This window comes from Mustela lutreola, chromosome 10, assembly GCF_030435805.1.
Source record: "Mustela lutreola isolate mMusLut2 chromosome 10, mMusLut2.pri, whole genome shotgun sequence".
NCBI classification, from domain to species: domain Eukaryota; kingdom Metazoa; phylum Chordata; class Mammalia; order Carnivora; family Mustelidae; genus Mustela; species Mustela lutreola.
In genome coordinates this window covers 18,091,456-18,108,302 of record NC_081299.1, presented here as the reverse complement: position 1 = coordinate 18,108,302, position 16,847 = coordinate 18,091,456, and the positions used below count along the sequence as shown (strand labels likewise).

At 56.3% G+C, this 16,847-nt stretch overlaps 1 protein-coding gene across 3 annotated transcripts in view; it reads left to right on the top strand.

Moving 5' to 3' along the window:
• Positions 1–16,847, top strand: part of RUNX3 (RUNX family transcription factor 3) — a 59,964-nt gene that overhangs the window by 14,861 nt on the left and 28,256 nt on the right. The window contains exons 1-2 of one of the 3 annotated variants that reach the window (XM_059135863.1): positions 13,225–14,508; positions 16,210–16,496. In XM_059135863.1, the coding sequence (XP_058991846.1) occupies positions 14,349–14,508; positions 16,210–16,496 (447 nt within the window). In that variant the 5' untranslated portion in view covers positions 13,225–14,348. Of the gene's footprint in view, positions 1–13,224; positions 14,509–15,775; positions 16,497–16,847 lie in introns of those variants that run through there. The other 2 variants (XM_059135864.1, XM_059135862.1) reach the window with 2 other exon arrangements.

Sequence of the window (16,847 nt, the reverse complement as noted above, 5' to 3'; positions counted from 1 at the left end):
AGTGTACAGGCCTCAACCGAGAACTACGTTTCCCGGCTAGGAGAGGCCTCAGAGATGCCTCCAGGGGACCCGTCATCTGATAGGTGGGGAAACTGAGGCTGAGACAGGGAGGGGCTGCCCAGGGTCCCCAGGAACGTGGCAGGGGAGGAGGTGGCCTAGCCAGGTGGCAGGAAGGCAGGCAGGCTCTGGGTGTTTCAGATTCCCCACACATCTTTCTGTGGCCATATGGTGGCTTTCTAGCTCCAGCGGTCTGACCTGGGAGCTCTGGAAGGCTTCAGGGAGCTCCAGATGAAGTCCACACAGCTCCCTGGGTAGAGGAGGAAGAGGATGCAAATAGGAAGGGGCCCTGGGGCCCTGGGTTAACCCCCTGAACTCATTTCTGGCCTCTTCTTCCTGTGGGGTCAGTTAAAAAATAGCCTCCCATCTGCTAGGGCTGGGGGGTGGGGGTCAGGCTCCATCTGGGGCTGTCAGGTTCCCCATGCCCAGCCTAGTACTCAGACCTCCTCACTCCAGTATCGCCCCCTGCCCCTGGGACCAGGCTTGGCAAGGCGGTGCATCTGACCAGTTCTTTCTCCCTTTGACTCAGCACTGAGTATCACCACCACTCTGCTGAAGCAGCCGTAAGCCCAGGAGGCTGTCCTCTGAGTATCTGCCCGCCCATTTTACAGATGGAGAGGGTGAGGTGAGGCACGGTGTCATCAGGACATAGGTCAGGATCTGGCCACCAGGTTTTAGATCAAAGCCCTGTCCTTGCTTCCCAGGGATGCTGGACTGTGACCCCTTGGGGAGCAGCCAGGAGGAATACTGGGGCAGGGTCTTTGCTGCCCCAGATTAGAAAGCCCAGAGTTCCGTGGAGCAGAATCAGTGGTCTACCTGGGTGTGGCCCCAGGAGGGTGGGGCAGTCATCCTCCCCTGGAGTCAGGCTGACCTGAGGCGGATCCCAGGTGCCCTGTGTCTCCGCTCTGAGACCTCAGCCAGGCCACTTAGTTCTCAGACCCTCAGGATCCTCATCTGTAAGATGGGAGACAGCTATGCCGGCCCCTGGAGAGTGCTTGTGAGGACATATGGAGATGCACAGGGCTTGGGACGTGGGGAGCTCAGGTAGAGTATTATTAACAAGTATGAGGTCTACACATGCCCGAGGTCACAAGCACCCTCAGATTGCAGTCATCTGTGAGGGTTGGATCTTCTGGCTGGATCTAAGTATCTGGGATGGAAACCATAAGCCTTAAACCATAATGTGGACAAATGGCTGAATAAATGGGTATTTTCAGCCCAGTGGAACTGGCTGGCGCAGAGCTGGTCCTAAGGGAGGAATCTGGAATGGGGCTAAGACGTGTATACCAGGGTGTTCCCGGCAGTGCCTTCATAACAAACACACAAACACCCGAAAGGGACAGCCACAAGGGAACACTACGGTGGTCCAGCAGGGGAAGCAGGGTGTCTTCACACATCTCCCCCCCACCCCCCGCCGCCCCGCCACCCCACCCCCATGCCCTACAGCACAGACGCTTGCCCTGCCAAGGGGGAGAGGATTTGATGAGCAGGGCAGGAAACATACACAATATGTTGGTACGTTTCAAAAGCAGGTTGAAAACAGTATGTAATATATGTTCCCAGTGTTAGAAAAGAAAAGAAGGAGGTCGGGGGAGGAGAGAAGAAATTAAATCTATACGTACAGTAGGAGCACCAGAGGGCTAAAAACCAAAATGTTAACAATTGTTCTGGGTGGCAGGATTATGGGTGGTTTTAATTTTCTTCTTCGTAATTTTATTATTTTCCAATTTTTCTTTAATGAATGTGTATTATTCTTATAATCAAAAAAAAATGTGTTTTGAGAGATGGGGTGGGAGGATGAGAGACTCTTCTTGTCCTTTAATAGACTCTAAAACTAAAGCCCAGTGTGAAATAGTTGAATGTTCATTCATTCCCTCTTCCATCCATTCATTCCCTCATTCAGTCATTCACTCATTCATTCATCCACCCATTCATTCATTCATCCATCCATTTTCAAATGTTTCTAGACACCTCCCTGGAGCCAGGCTCTAAGCTTCAAGCCAAAGAGCTGAAAGAGACCCCTCTCTGATCTCAGGGAGGTCAGTGTCAGGGGCAGGGGCCACAAGAGTAGCGAAGAGAGGGGCTGAGGCATCTTGGGAGCATGGTCTCCTAATGAAGGGAAATTAGAATGGGACTTCAGTGCACACGGAGGAGTTCTGGAGTCCCAGAATGGGGGAGGGTACCGCTTGCAAAGTCATCATGGGCTGTTAGAGAAGATCTACTGTGTGTGAGAAAGTGTGTCAGGACATGAACCTAGAATGTTCTCCAGGTCAGGTTCTTCAAAGACTTTGAGTCGCTTGGCTGAGCTACTCAAATGGCTGCTAGAATCTGAGCAAGTTGGGAAACGTCCTGGGCCTCAGTATCCTCTCCTGGAAAATGAGCTAATATCCTCATCGGGTTACTGTAAGAATCAAACAAGGCAACAACTGTAACACACTCAGAACAGCACCAGGTGTGGAGCCAGGGCCGGAACACGGTTTGCCTCGATTATTTGCTATTAAATACCCTTTATCCAGAAGGCACTCTGAAAACCAAACAGATTCCTAAACTAGAAATTAACATTCATTCGTTAATTTATGTACTTCATTCATTGGACAGACGTTTACTGAGACCCTTGTAGGTACCCAAGCATGTTTTTAGGCACTGGGGATAGAGTTGCCAGACCAAATACAGGACACCCAGATTATCTGAGCTTCAGATGTATAAAGAATTGCAAAATTTGTGATAACTTTATACGAGAAAAGTGCCTGTCATTGGTCCAAAATCCAACTTAATTGGATTCTCTGTATTTTTATTTGCTCAATCTGGCAACTCTAACTAGGAAGACACCACCAGGTGAAAAGACAAAACTCTTCCCGCCTGGAGTTGACATTCTACGGGGGAGAAGAGATAGTTCATGAGTAGAGACATAATCTCTCAGGCAAGGATAAAGGGGCTGAAGAAGTATAAATCAAGGAACAGGGCTGTATTGATTTCCTTAGGGCTGTTATAACAAATTACCACAAATTTTCATGGCTTCAAACAACATGCATGTACCATCTTACAGCTCGGGGTGGGGGTGGGGGGGTCAAAAGTCCTATGTGAGTCTTACTGGGCTAAGATCAAGGTATAAGCAAGGCTGTGTTTCTTTCTGGAGGCTCTGGGAGAATCCATTTCCTCCCCTTGTTGGGCTTTTAAAGGCCACCCACTTCCCTTCCATGGTGACTCTTTCAGTTTTCCATGTCACATCACCCACTGATTGTCCTCTCCTGCCTCCCTCTTCCACTTCTACAAGGACCCTTGTGAAAAATTAGAGCCACCTAGATAGTCCAGAATAAGCTTCCCATCTTGAAGTCCTTAACCTTCATCACACCTGCAAACTCCCTTTTGCTGTGTTAAGGCCACATGTTATTGGTTAGAGGGGCTAGGATGTGGACACCTTTGGGCTCCATTATTCTGCCATTATTGAAGCACAGGGCCTCAGAGAAGGTCTTTTACAGAGGGTGACAAGGATCTGATTAAGGTGGTGAGTGGAGCCATGCAGACAGAATGTGAGGGGCTCTCCAGGGAAAGAGAAGCCTATAGCAAATGCCCGGCAGTAGGGGTAGGATTGGTATTTAAGGACCAGCAAGGAAAGCTAGTGTGGCTGCATACAGGGAGGGGGCAGGTAGAAGGAGATGAGGACAGAGAGATGGGGGTGCTGGCCGTGCAGAATCCCAAAGAGCTAATCCCTCCCCTGTTCCAGGCCCTCAATTCTCCAAACCCTGTCCCTAGCCCCATCCTGCTCTGCTAAACTGACAGTGGCTCCAAGAGGACTTGCATCAACGACCAAACTCCTCCCACAAGGATTGCAAGATTAGAAGGAAAGGTTCCCTGCAACAGGAGGTATTCAATTAAATGTTTCAAAGAACTCCCTGTGGGCTAGCAGGAAACGGTCAGTTACCTACCAGAAAGTTTGGTAACATGCGAGAGACTAGGTCTTAACTAAGGGTCAAAGGGGCCCAGTGCCCCCTCCCTGGACCCCACATTCAGGGTCCATCCAAGCTCCCAAGGTGAGTGGTGAGTCCTGACCTTGGCCACTAGCCATGCTATGACCTCAGGAAACCACGTCCCCTTCTCCGACCTGTTTCTCTGGCATAAGGGACTTGGACTCAAGGATCTTCAAGGTCCTCCCAGTGTTGACCAGCTGTGATTCCCACCCCCTAAGACTCTCTGATCCTAGGGATCGTCTATTCTAGGATAAAAGCCTTGTAACTGTGTGACCGCAGGCAGGTCCTCTACCCTGCTGAGCCTCCGTCTGCGTACCATGTGGGGGTGACACGAGAACCCACCTCCTCGGGTGTGGTGATGGCGACAGTGCCGAGCACACGGGGAGCACTCAATTAATGTGAGTTCCAGGGACGAGGGTTCTACTGTTGTCAGTCTCAGCGCCTCAAGTCTGTGACTCTGTCTCCAGAGCCTGACATTTGTTGGCTGTGGCATTTTAAGTCTCCAGGACGCCCCCCCCCCCCCGCCCAACTGCCAGTGTGCCCCCAACGCCCTGGCTTCCCCCACGTGCTGGGTGGCATGCCTACCCCATGACCACATGAAAAGCCATTCCCCCAGGGTGTCCCCACACCTGGGAAAGCCGGCAGCCTGCCCGGCGCTGGCCCCGCCTGGTGGCTAGAACACCGGGCAAGATCAATGACGCCAAGCTGAGTTCCCAGTGCAGCCACCTTGTTCCAATCAGGGCTGGGCGCCTTCCGCTCTGGACCCCCCTCCCAGCCCCGAGCTGCTGTCCCTCCCGGGCCCTGCCCAGCAGCCCACATTTCCAGCCCCGTGACCCCAGAGAAACGATGCCCACTGCCTGACTCCCCTCTGGCTGCAGCCTGCCCAGACCTGGGCATTGAGGAACCAGCTGGCGGATGGGGTGGCTGGAGGAGCCCCAGACCCCAGGGAGGGGGCGGGGTCTGGTCCTGGCATTCAGGCATCAAACTTTACAAGCCCCTTTCACTCCAGCCTCAGTTTCCTCAGCTGCACATTGGGTACTTCAAGTCTCCCCATCTGGTTTTCAGGGCCATTGTGAGAAAAGCAAAAGAGATAGAAGGCAGAAAATGTTTTAGGAACTGTGGACATGCCCGGTCCAAAGCGGGGTGGGAGAAAGCAAGTGGGAGAAGGCAGTTCTTCCTTCTTCCATCTGGGTCCTTCTCAGCCTCCAGGTCTCGGCTCGGATATCATCTCCTCCGAGAGACCCTCACTGAGCACGTGCTCTAAAGTAAGGGAGACCACCTCCTGGCCCAGAGCCCCCACCCAGTCATCTTCCGTCCCTTGGCCTTCATCATTTTCTCCAGCATCCCAGGACGCTATCAGATACTGGTGCGTTTGTCTGTTTACTTCCTGGTTTATCCTCTGCCTTCCTCGCCGAATCAAAGCTGCGTGGGGCAACTGCCTGTCTTGTCCACAGCAGTAACCCCGGCACCTAAGACAGCCTCCTGCTTGTGGGCTGAAGGTGCTCAATGAGTGTTTGCTGACCGAGCGGATCTAGAACTTCCGTCGCATCTGCTTCCCATTTCTCCTCTTCCTGTCCATCCTAGCTCCCTGCATCGGGTGCAGGGCTCCCCGAGGACAGGCCTGGAAACATTTCCACTTGCACCCCTAGGGATGGGGCCAGGCTTCTGGAAGCTGAAGGAATGTCACATCATCAGGGCCAGCCCTGATTTGAGTGGGCCTCAAAGATGGGGCAGTAAGAAGGCCCAGCCCCCACCCTAGGTCTGAGCACCTTCTAGGATCCCCTTCCAGAAACCCCCTCAGGTACAGTCAGAGACACACAGGTGCTAAACATCACATCCTTGCCAGTGACAAATGCAGGCCAACAGGCAGTAACAAAGAGTGCCCCGTGTCTGAGCCTATGGCCTAGACATGCCAGGCAGGGATTAATGGGCCTGCTGAGGTGTCTATTCGCCTCTGCCCACATCCTGAGCACCTCCCCAAGAGCCATGGGCCTGGTAGGCAAGGAGGGGTAGGTAGGCTGGCATCACTCCAGGAGCAGATCTCCCTTGCTTGACCACCCCCCCATCCAAGCCACCCAGCCCTGCTGGCCTTTGGTCTCTCGGGGTCCCCTGTGGACCCTGGGCCACTACTCTGTCTTCCATGGTGTCTACGCTCCTCATGCAGCCAGGTCAGGCAGCTCAGGCTGGCAGGCTGCCAAGTTCAGCTCTCACGTTTACCTGTGGGGTGAACTAGAGCAAGTTACAAGCTTCTTGGGCCCCGGTTTTTCTAGTGTTATCATGGGGATGTTGACAGGGGGCTCAACCCATAAGCTGGCCATGAGAATTTTAAGCGAAATAATACCTGTAAAGTGTAGATAGCATTCGTTATTGTAACTGAGGGGCCCAGGCCATGGGATGAAGCTCCTGGGGGTGAGCAAAGCACAATTTCAGCATCAATAGAGCTTGGTTCAAACCCCAGTTCTGCTCCTTCCTGGCTGGGTCCAGCAGGCTTCCTCAGTGACATTTAGTTCCTCGCACATAGAGGAAGCCCAATGACACGGATCTGGAGGACAACTGGTAAGATTTAAGGAGCTCAGTAGAGAGCATGCTCAGTGGGGGCTGAGCACCCAGAAATGCCCCTTAAGGGGATGTTGCCTTGAGAAGGATGGCTTCAGAGGCCACCAGATCATTCGGCTGAGTTTGAGCTGGTAGACAGGACAATCTGGTTGAAACAGTGATCTGGTCGAGAACAAACACTCCCCAGTTTTGACACACGATGAGCAGTTTTGCAACTGTATAAAAATGTAAGCATTTTTGTCCATTTCTTTAGAGCTTTGGGTCAGGGGTATGTCATTTTCTATTTTCCTCCTTTTGCCTTTCTTTCTAAATATTTTTTTGTAAAATATAGTAACAGAAGAGTATATAAAACAGAAATATGTTTAAAGCATAAAAATAAAACAGACACCCAGAATAAATAAAAAAACAGAAGCCACTTAGCTGTGGCTTACAGACCTGGACCCTTATAGCGCCTGACAGGCTGAGGTGGACTGGGGAGCAGGAGAGGGGGGACAAGACCAAGGCTAGGCCTTCCAAAGTCTTGTGCAGGGGAGAGCTGGGCCAGCACACAGGGACCTCAGAGTCAAGTCCAGCAGCCAGTGAGCCTCCTACGTGACCCTGAGCATGCCTCTGACCTCTCCTGGACCTCAGTAGCCCCAGAACTGTCCTGGATTAATATGGAATTCTAGAACACTGAAGATGGACAGTCCTCCTGAGGATCAGTGTGGCCCAATGCATTTAGCTCCCTGATGAGTTGTCTGATGCCCAGAGAGGGAAGGGACTTGTCCAGGGTCACCCACCAAGAAATAAGGGGACGGCTCTCCTGGAGCCAGCAGCCAGGTCCACGAGCCTTGGGCCTAGCCCATGTTGTAGGTCATGACCTCTTTAGGACCCCTTCATCCACAGTTTTCTAGGATTCACTGAGGACTGGGACTGCTTTAAGTTGATCAAGACACAGGGTGCAACTGCTTCCCCAACCAGGGAGCGTGGCAGAGGGAAACTAGGGCATGAAAGAGTGCAGAAAGCCACAAAGAAGAACTTCCAGGTGTTTAGAACCCAGCACTGGTGAGGGGTGGGAGACGTCAGGACTCCTGCTACCTCCCAGCCAGACTGAAGACAGTGACCCACACAGAGAGCTAGCACATTTAGGAGCAGAACAAACAACTCTAAAACTGGGACACCCCCCCACCCCAGCCATCTGGATGCAGGCTCCCATCCCTACCATGCAGCCTGGTACTGAATGCTCCACTAGCCACTGGACATGCCCCTGAGCAACCTCACCTCTTTGGCCTCTGTTATTTGGAAAAAAAAAAAAAAGAGCTTGACCCTGCCCATCGCTGCCCCCACGGAGCATGGTGAAGATGAAATATTGCAGCATGTAGAGTGGTTAAGACACTTGCTTTGGAGGGAGAGGGACCCCACTCCACATCCAGCTTCCTTGCCACGTGGAAGCCTCTCAGAGCCTCAGCTGCCCCATCAGCACAAGCCATACAACTGTTCTGGAGTTCGTCTCAGATGATGTTGGCAAAGTAGGTGCTCAAAAGAACATGACTCCCCAGGCCTGGGGAGATGTTGCTGTCAGCTGACGGGGTGACTTGTTGGCCAGGACGGCTTACCTAATCTAGGGATGCTCGGCGGCAGAATGAAAACACTGACCCTTGGTTCAAAGAGTCTGAAGGATTTTGAGGCAGTGACGGCAGAGCAGGGGAGCGGGCACGGGACCCTCTGCAAGTAGGATGCTGTGTCACTGCCGGACTCACTGGCCGGGGGGCCAGCCCGGCCAGCAGGGCATGGAGGGCATCTGAAGCCCGGCTCAGGTGCAGGGGCGGAGGCCTTTCCACTGTGGCTCCCACCGCCCCTCCCTGGGGCTGTTGCTGGGCTCTCGACCGCCCGGCCCTGCCACTCTCGGTGGCCTCGGGAAGCTGCATAAGAGACCGACTGTTCTCCACCTCGTTATGCCCCGTTTTTATCTCATGCCATGCATACAGCACATAGTTGATTTCTTTCCGCAAAGGGCTGCGCTTTTTTTCTTTTCCAAGGGCGACGCTGGAAAGCCATGTGGCTTTTATTGCTGGCAGGAATGTCTGAGGCGTTCCTTCACCACCACATGAAATGGAGCCGTAATCTTCATCTGCGTAAGGCCAAAGCCCCCAGTCTCCTCAGAGCCATCAGCCTCTGAGATTAATTAAGGCTTCACAAGGACTGACAGTCATTAGGACCTTTTGGGGGGGGGTGGAAAATCCCTAATGGGACTGGCTGGGCTGGGGAGCCACTGGGTGGGCGGTGGGGTAAGGAGGGCCTGCCACAGAGAGAAAGGCATCCTGGACCAGGGTCCCCGGGAGCGGGCAGGAGGGGGTTCCAGACTCTGCCTCTGGCCTAGGCGGTGACTTTGAAGGAGACTCTTCCCCTCCCCGGCCCTCAGTTCTTCCGCTTGACAAATGGGAGATTTTGGATATGGTATCTCAGAGCCCATTATAAAATTCTGAATCCTGCCCACAATTCTCATGCCAGGATTCTAATTCTCTTCCATGACTAGAACTTCAAGCATCTGATTCTGGTCCACAAGAACAGACTGTGGGGCCAGGCTGCCTGGTTGTAATCCTGGCTCCACAGCTGCCCAGCTGTGTGACCTTGGGCAAGTTTACATCTTCACCTATAGGATTTTGGTGGGGGGAATGCTTGACCTCCCCAATAAGGGTCCTGTGAGGCACAAATGAGCACAGAGTGTGGGATTAGGCCCAGCATGCCGGAAGCTTAACTGTTGTCAGTAACGATTAATAGAGCTCAAGATTCTAATCCCATGGTTCCAATTCAGTTCCAAACATTGGTTTCTGACTGGCAGCTATTCTTACCATCTGATTAAGGCTTGGAGATGTTTTGAACCTGAAAATCCTCCTGTCTTTCCCCCACAATAGGAAGTGCGAGAAGTGCCAGCCACTCAGAGGAGCTCTCTCCCTCCCTGCCAGAGCTAAAGCCCCTTCCTGGGCCTGGGAAAATCTGCCTTTTCCAGAACCCTCCTGGCCTCCGAGCTACCCAGGGCCCTCTCACCAGCCTCTGTCCCTCCCTCCCAACAAAGAATCCTCAGATTTGATGACTCTGCCAGCAGAGCGCTCTGTAACCCTGCCCCTCACTGACTTAGAGAGAGAGGCTAAGGTACTCTGACCAGCCAGCAGAGCAGAGACAGAGTCTGGATCAAGGAATCCTGTTGAAATAAAGGCCCTCCAGTTCTGAGGCCCAGAGTGGGGAAGCTCTTCACTCTTTGAGCCTCAATTTCTCCATCTGTAAAATGGAGAGAATTAAATACCCTGCAGAAGCCCCGAGAACATTAGCAATAAATGAAATAAAAGTCCCAGCATACGACAGGACTCCAACTAATTAGGGCAATTATTAGTCATAGACCAAAGGGCTCTACCGGAATTATTTTCCTGTTTAATAAATGATGAAAGGGAGGAACAGGGAGGACAGATGGACAACCAGAGTCCACTTCCCTGGCTACTATGGGGCCTGCCTCCTCTCCCCTGGCTAGGCCCACACTGAGACCACCTCTCTCCATCCTTCCCTCCTGTCTCTCTAACTCCCCAAGCTGAGTGCCCTCTCAGGAGGCTCTCCATGGGAGTTGGGGTAGAGGTCCAGGGCTGCACAAAACAGGGACCCAGTGCCACCTGAGGAGGTGGGAGGTGGGGAAAGGGGCCCCATGGACTTGGCCCCAAAGTCACAGTAAAACCTACCTGGAGGTCCACAGGAAGCCAGCTGGGTGCTTTTAGGGACCATGGAAGCTCACTCTCACCGTTCTGATAGGGATGCTGAGGACCTGAGGGAGACACACAGACTCTGGCATCTCCCCAGAGCAATGGGTGCTCAAGGTCCCATCTGGCTGTGAGGCACCGGGTACCATCAGGTGGGTCCTGGCCCAGCCCACCTGCGGGCTGAGGCAGAGTTGGTGGAGGCTGTGGGTGGCTGTCAGCTCACCCTGCTTTTGGTTGCAGCATGTAGTTGCCTGGCCTTGCGAGAGCTTAGTCCCTTAGAGCTCCCTTAGAGCTCTTCCTTAGCGAAACAGGTCAAGCCTCTCCCACTTTCTTGGCCTCACTGTGGCTATCTGTATACTGGGGAACACAGCCGAGTCTATCTCCTCACAGGCAGGTTCTGAGGCCGGAGGTGAGCATGAGGCAGGTAAGCCTCAGCAGATGACCCATGCAGCCCCTTTCTGCTTCCCAACCTGGGCCGGAAGGGTCTGTTAATTTCCACACTGATGGCTATTTCACTGTGTCTATTGCGCACCCCCTCCCTCCACCGGCTCCACCACCATCGTGATCGTGAACGTTTATTAAGCACTTTCACTATCTAGACATCAGTTCTCCCCAATATTTTGTTCAACCAGGGCAGCGGTGCACAATCGGGTGGTGCCTCTGATCCCCAAATTTTGCATCAGATCAGCCTTTTAACCCCACTCAGGTTCTCCCGAACCCAGAAAATATTGAGCGACATTTCTCTTTGTTTCAATGGGCATAAGGCCTACCCCACACAATTGCCGGGTGAAATGAAAGCGTGTACTAAAGCCAGAACACAGGTCCTGGGCACGGGAACACTCCAGCAGTCCTTGCTGTAGCTGTTCTTCCCCTTTCCCCCCGCCAGGGGACGGAGGCTCGGAGGCTCGGGGAGGTGCGGAAGTGCCACAGGCAGTCAGTGGCAGAGCCAGTAGCTGTGTCCTTAACCACAGGGCTCTCTCCAGCTTCCCTTCCCTCCCTTCACAGTCTGGTCCTTTCCAAAAAAAAAAAAAAAGAAAAAGAAAGAAAGAAAGAGAGAGAGAGAGAAAGGAAAAAAAAGAGAGAAAAGAAAGAAAGAAAGAAAAAGAAAAAGAGAAAAAAAAGAGCCACCCTGTAATTTGATAGGCACACTTGTCCTTCTGCACATTCAGGAGGCTTCCAGAGAGGCTGCCCGAAGGAATTCTCTGGGGTAAGGGCCCCCAACCCTGCCAGCAACAACCCCTTGACCATATTAATGTTGCTCTTCATGACCTTTTCTCACTAATTTGTGTGTGTGTGTGTGTGTGTGTGTGATAATATGTATGTATAAACTTACATACTTGAAATCGGGATGCAAGCAAGTCTAGGTTTGACTAGCAGTATTTTCTTTCCCCATGGAACGGTGGGAGGTGGGCCTTAGATGTGGGGAAACACAATGTTCCTGCCCTCCTGGAGGGAGTCTTTAATCCTCTGGATTGTGAAACAGAGCCATCAGAACCACCTCCATTCACGGAAGGGGAAACTGAGGCTCCACGGAGGGACAGAAACGTCCCACCTTAAGTTCCAGGCCACTGGGCACAGGAGGGCTTCACCAGACCGAGGGTGTGGAGGCCAGACTGGAAGAAATCATTAACTTCTAGAAGACAGTCCTCTGCTAGTAACTGGACTGGGGCTCCCATGAGACTTGGGATAGAGGGAACATGAACCTCCTTGGGGATGGAGTGGTGGCTAACAGTATCAGCTGAGGCCCAGTTCCTAGTCAAGAGAATATATGCCTGTAGTGGGATAAGAGGTGGGGGTCAGTGGGTTTCCAGGGTGAGGGTCTAAGAGCCTAGGGGAAAGAAGTTGAGCCTTCTTAAGATCCAGGCTCAGGCAGCCCCGTGATGGTAGCTGGAAAACCCTCCTGCAACCGGCTCTGCCTAGAGGCAAGTCACAGACAGTCCTGACCTCTCCCAGGCAGCCCCTAGGCGAACCAAGGTGGGGCAGGATAGCCATGGACTAGGCTCCAAATCCTGGCAAGCTTTGAAGCTGAGACTTGGATATTTCACAGATGGTAAGTGTGAGGCCCACAAAGAGGAAGAGACTTGTCAAGGGCCCCCAATGAGGGGTCTCCGGGCCTTATTTTTTCAGTGTGACAGCAGCGATAGCTCGCATGGATGGAGCACCCCCTGTATGCCAGGGGTTGCTAAGCACCTTACACACATTTCTGTGAGGAGGCCACAATCCTTAGCCCTACTTTCCGAATGAAATCAACAAGAGCCAAAGAGGTTTTAAGCAATGTCCCCTAGCTCACGGTAGGTGGTGGAAAAAGGAAAACAGGCAGTGGAACTGCAGATCTCAGGCCCCTTCCACAACCAGTGAACTTCCTAGAAGGTTTTCCATGTCACCTATGTCCTGTGTCTGGCACACTTGGGGGATCCCCACCCCATCCCAGGCACCAGACTCTTGACGAATCAGACCTGACCTTGTAAACTCTCTGGCCTGTGGGGAGACATGCAGGCACCCTGCTACCACCAAAGCTTTTAGAGTACACCCCTAGGGGGTCACAGGCAGCCAGAGGAGGGCGCCCTGTCGCATGGTCGTTTTGACGCCATGATCTCACTCCCAGGGGCAAAGGATGCTGGTGGGAGGAGAGGCTCCCAGGTCCTGAGAGCTGTGGGCCCCAGTTTGGGTCCTTGCTTACCCAACTCTGCGTTAAGGTACCACCAGACCTCCTGGCTTCTTCACGCTGCTGTGGACAATGTGAGCTGCTCTTAGCTGGGAGCCATTCAAGAGAAAGTGGGAGATTGGTGCACCAGTCCACCAGAAGAGGGAAAGGACATGTCTAGCCATAGAAAACGGGAAGGAAGAGGGTATCCACGTGTCCCACGTAAGGGAGTGGGAGCTGTCCAACTGCCTCTCGAAATGGTAAAAAGAAAAACAGAAAGAGAGGTGGCCCTAGGTCTTTTGGTCAGGGATGGGGAGGATGTAAGTTAGCCATTGGTAGAAATTGGGAATGGGCTGGCCTGTTCTTCTGTGTGTCCTCCTCTGGCCCCTCAGGACGAGGAAGGAGAGGACTGTGCATTTCTGGCAGGGAGAATGCTCTGTGGGTCCAGTGCCACAGGGCCCGTGGGGTGCCAGAGAAGCATCCGTGTCCATCAGGGCAAGTAGGGCAGCCTTTGGTCTGACACAAAGCCATAGGTTTATTCTGGCCGCGTAGATGGTGAGGAATTGTCCAGAACGTCTGCCCAGAAAGCGCAGTTCCTAGGAGGCGGCCCGTTGTGCCTAGACACGCGACCGAAGCTGGCATACATCTGTGGGCAGGGCCTGGCCGGGCAACTCCACGGCGGGCAGAGTGCAGGCGCCAACTAGCGGTGGCTCCCGAAACTGCTCCCCGCCCGGAGGGCCCGGGCGACCGCAGGCTGGAGCCCCAAGCGTCCCCCGGTTCCCGCGCCCACACGCCCACACGCAGTGAGTACCCTCCGGAGGGCTGGAGCCACGCCGGATCCTGTGCCAGGTGCCGAGACCCACAGGAACCTCATTTTCAGGATGTCCGTTTGTGAACCCACCGTAGGATGAGGGAGAAATCAGGCGGAGGGGCAAGTAAGGGCACGGGTGCAAACCGAAACCACTAGACCAATCGAATTTACAAACCTCTGATACAGCGGGTCCTGGCCCTACAGCCGCTCCAGGGCCACACGGGTCGCCCCCCCCCCCCGGCCCTGGGCCGTACCTGGCCACAACTTGGTGGGCCTTTTGGCGGGAAGCTCCCAGAGGTCCGACGCACCAACGCCCCGGTACCTCGTTTTTTTCTGGTTCCGCCGCTACTGCCTCCCCGTATGGGAGAGTGCAAGGGCCGTGGCCCCGGCGATCTGCAACTCCGAGACGCAGGCTCTCTAAATAGATCCCGTAGGGTCCTTCGGTGTCCCCGCCTTAGAAATGGCCCGAGGGGCTGACGTGAGGCGACGACAGGGTCAGGGACCAGCTCTCCAGGTGGTCGAGGTTGTGCCGGAGCCTCTCCGCCCTGCAGCGCACGCGGGTCTTGAATTCGTTCCGCAACGACGAAATGGCGCGCACTGGGCCGGGGTCAGATCCCGGCTGCGATCTGGCGGCCACTTTCGGATTCTATCCTTCTTCGCTTCCGAGGCTTGGAATTTGTTGCACTGCACCTGTCAAGCGCCGAGAACAACGAATACTCAGCCCAGTCTCCAGACGGCCGAGACTCGGTACGCCTTCGTCGGTTCCCTGCACTCGAGGGAGCACCTCTGGGGCGTTAATCCAGAATGAATGGGGGCTTGATCTTTGCAGTTCCCCTCCCCGCTGCAGCTTGTCCTTAGGCCCGCTCGTTTGGCCTACGAGGCGGGAGAGGCCAGGGTTGCCTGCCGTGAAGCCCCGGGAGTCGATGGGTCGCGCGGGCGGGAGAGAGAGAGGTCTGCGTCCCTGTGGCGCGGCCGTAGCACACCGCCCGGTAAGACGGAGGCGCAGGCCCTCGGGGGGCCGGTGCGCATCCACGCGGAGGAAGAATTGCCTCCTCTGGAAGCCGGGGCCCTTGGCTTGGCAGCCATCCCCTCGTTCTCCGCACGCTTGTCTTCCTGCGGTGGACTCGCGACCTCTTGCGCGATGCGAGACCGTGGCTATATGCGCGGGGCAAAAATCAGGGGGGAACACTCGCGTTTTCCAGGCTCCATCGTGTTTTTCAAAGAATCACGGGCCGCCACAACGAAGGACGACGGAGCGAGGCCTGCTCGGTCCTGAAAGTTGCTTTGGGGGGAGCGGAGAGGAACGGGGTTTGTCACCGCCAAGCCAGATTCCAGACCCCCCACCTCCCGCCGCCCAGGACACCCGTCTGTCCCTGGTCGGCAACCGGGCCAACGAGGCCCGGCCCAAAGCCGCGCTGCGCTGGGAGCTGCAGAGGCAGCTGGTGGTCGTGGAATCTCGTGTGCGGTGGAAGCCCTTGGGCTGAAATAATTTGCGGGACTGCGGGGGACGCCGGGCGCGGGGTGAAAAACCTCTTGGGGTCGGCTACCCGATCGATGTCACCGGCCTTGGAGCCCCCACGTCCCGCAGCAGAGAGTACAGGCATCAGAGGCCGAAAGCAGCCGGAGCGGGGAAGGCCCAGCTACCGGCAGTGGGGAAAGGGCGCGAGAAGGGAAGCTGCGGCCCCCGAGTCAGGGAGCCGCCGCCCAAGAGGCAGCCGCCCAGGAGCCTTCTGGAGGGCCCGGGCGTTTTGACCAAATTTTTAGCATTGACCCCGGGGCCCCCGAACTTTCGAGGAGCTCTGGGCTAACGCGCCGGGCCCCCCGACCCGGGCGTCCTCCCCGGGGCGGGGCCTTCCGCCCCTCCCCGTTGGGCGGCCTTCGGCGGTCCCCGTTCCTCCCCCACGAGCGCGGCCGAGGTGCCGGCGATGGGGCTCCGATTGGCTGCGCGACGCGTCGCTCGGGCCGGCCCCGCCCCCGCGGGCCCCCGGTTACTAACCCCGCGCGGGCCGGCCCGGCGCCGCCACTCGATTCTCGAGGATTTGTTCTGGGCTGCGGCCGCGCAGTCGGTGGGGCGGCCACAAGAGCGGGCTGCGGGGGCGGGAGGCGGCGGCGGCGGCACAGCCCGCGCGGGCCCCGCGGCGGCCGAGCCAGACGTCCCGCAGCGAGGGGCGGCCGCAAGCCGGGCCGCGAGCCCAGGATGCGGGACTAGCGGGCAGGGCTGCGCGCGGCCGTCGGGGCTGCGAGGCCTCTCGCTGCGGGCGGGCCCCCGGCGGGGCGTCCCCGGGCGCCGCCCCCTGCGCCCTGAGGCCGCGGCCCGGCTGCTTCTGCTTTCCCGCTTCTCGCGGCAGCGGCGGCCGAGGAGGCGCCCGCGCCGGCCGCCCCCGGGGGAGCCGCGCCGCCGCCGCCCGCCCGGCGCCCTGACGGCCGCTGTTATGCGTATTCCTGTAGACCCGAGCACCAGCCGCCGCTTCACACCTCCCTCCACGGCCTTCCCCTGCGGCGGCGGCGGCGGCGGCGGCGGCAGCGGCGGCGGCAAGATGGGCGAGAACAGCGGCGCGCTGAGCGCGCAGGCGGCCGTGGGGCCGGGCGGGCGCGCCCGGCCGGAGGTGCGCTCGATGGTGGACGTGCTGGCGGACCACGCGGGCGAGCTCGTGCGCACCGACAGCCCCAACTTCCTCTGCTCCGTGCTGCCCTCGCACTGGCGCTGCAACAAGACGCTGCCCGTCGCGTTCAAGGTGAGTGCGGGGCCGGGGGCGGGCGGACGCCGGCCCTGGCGATCCGGGCGTCTCAGCGGCAGGACCCACGGGCCCCGGGGCTCCGGCCGGGAAAGGCAGGGGAAAGTGCCCGCTGCCTCGCCGCGAGAACCCAGCGGCCGGGCCCAGAGCGCTTTCGGTCTTCCTGCGCGCTCCGCCAGGGGACTTCGGTGTTCCTCCTCAGATGCACCCGGCATGGATGGCTTTTCGGGGCGGGGGCGGGGGTTGCCCCCTCCACCTTCGGGGAGCCCGGCTGAAAGACGCTGATGAGGAAACGGGCGGATGGGGTTTCGCTCCTCCCCAGTCGGGATCCCTCCGACACAGCCTTGCGGG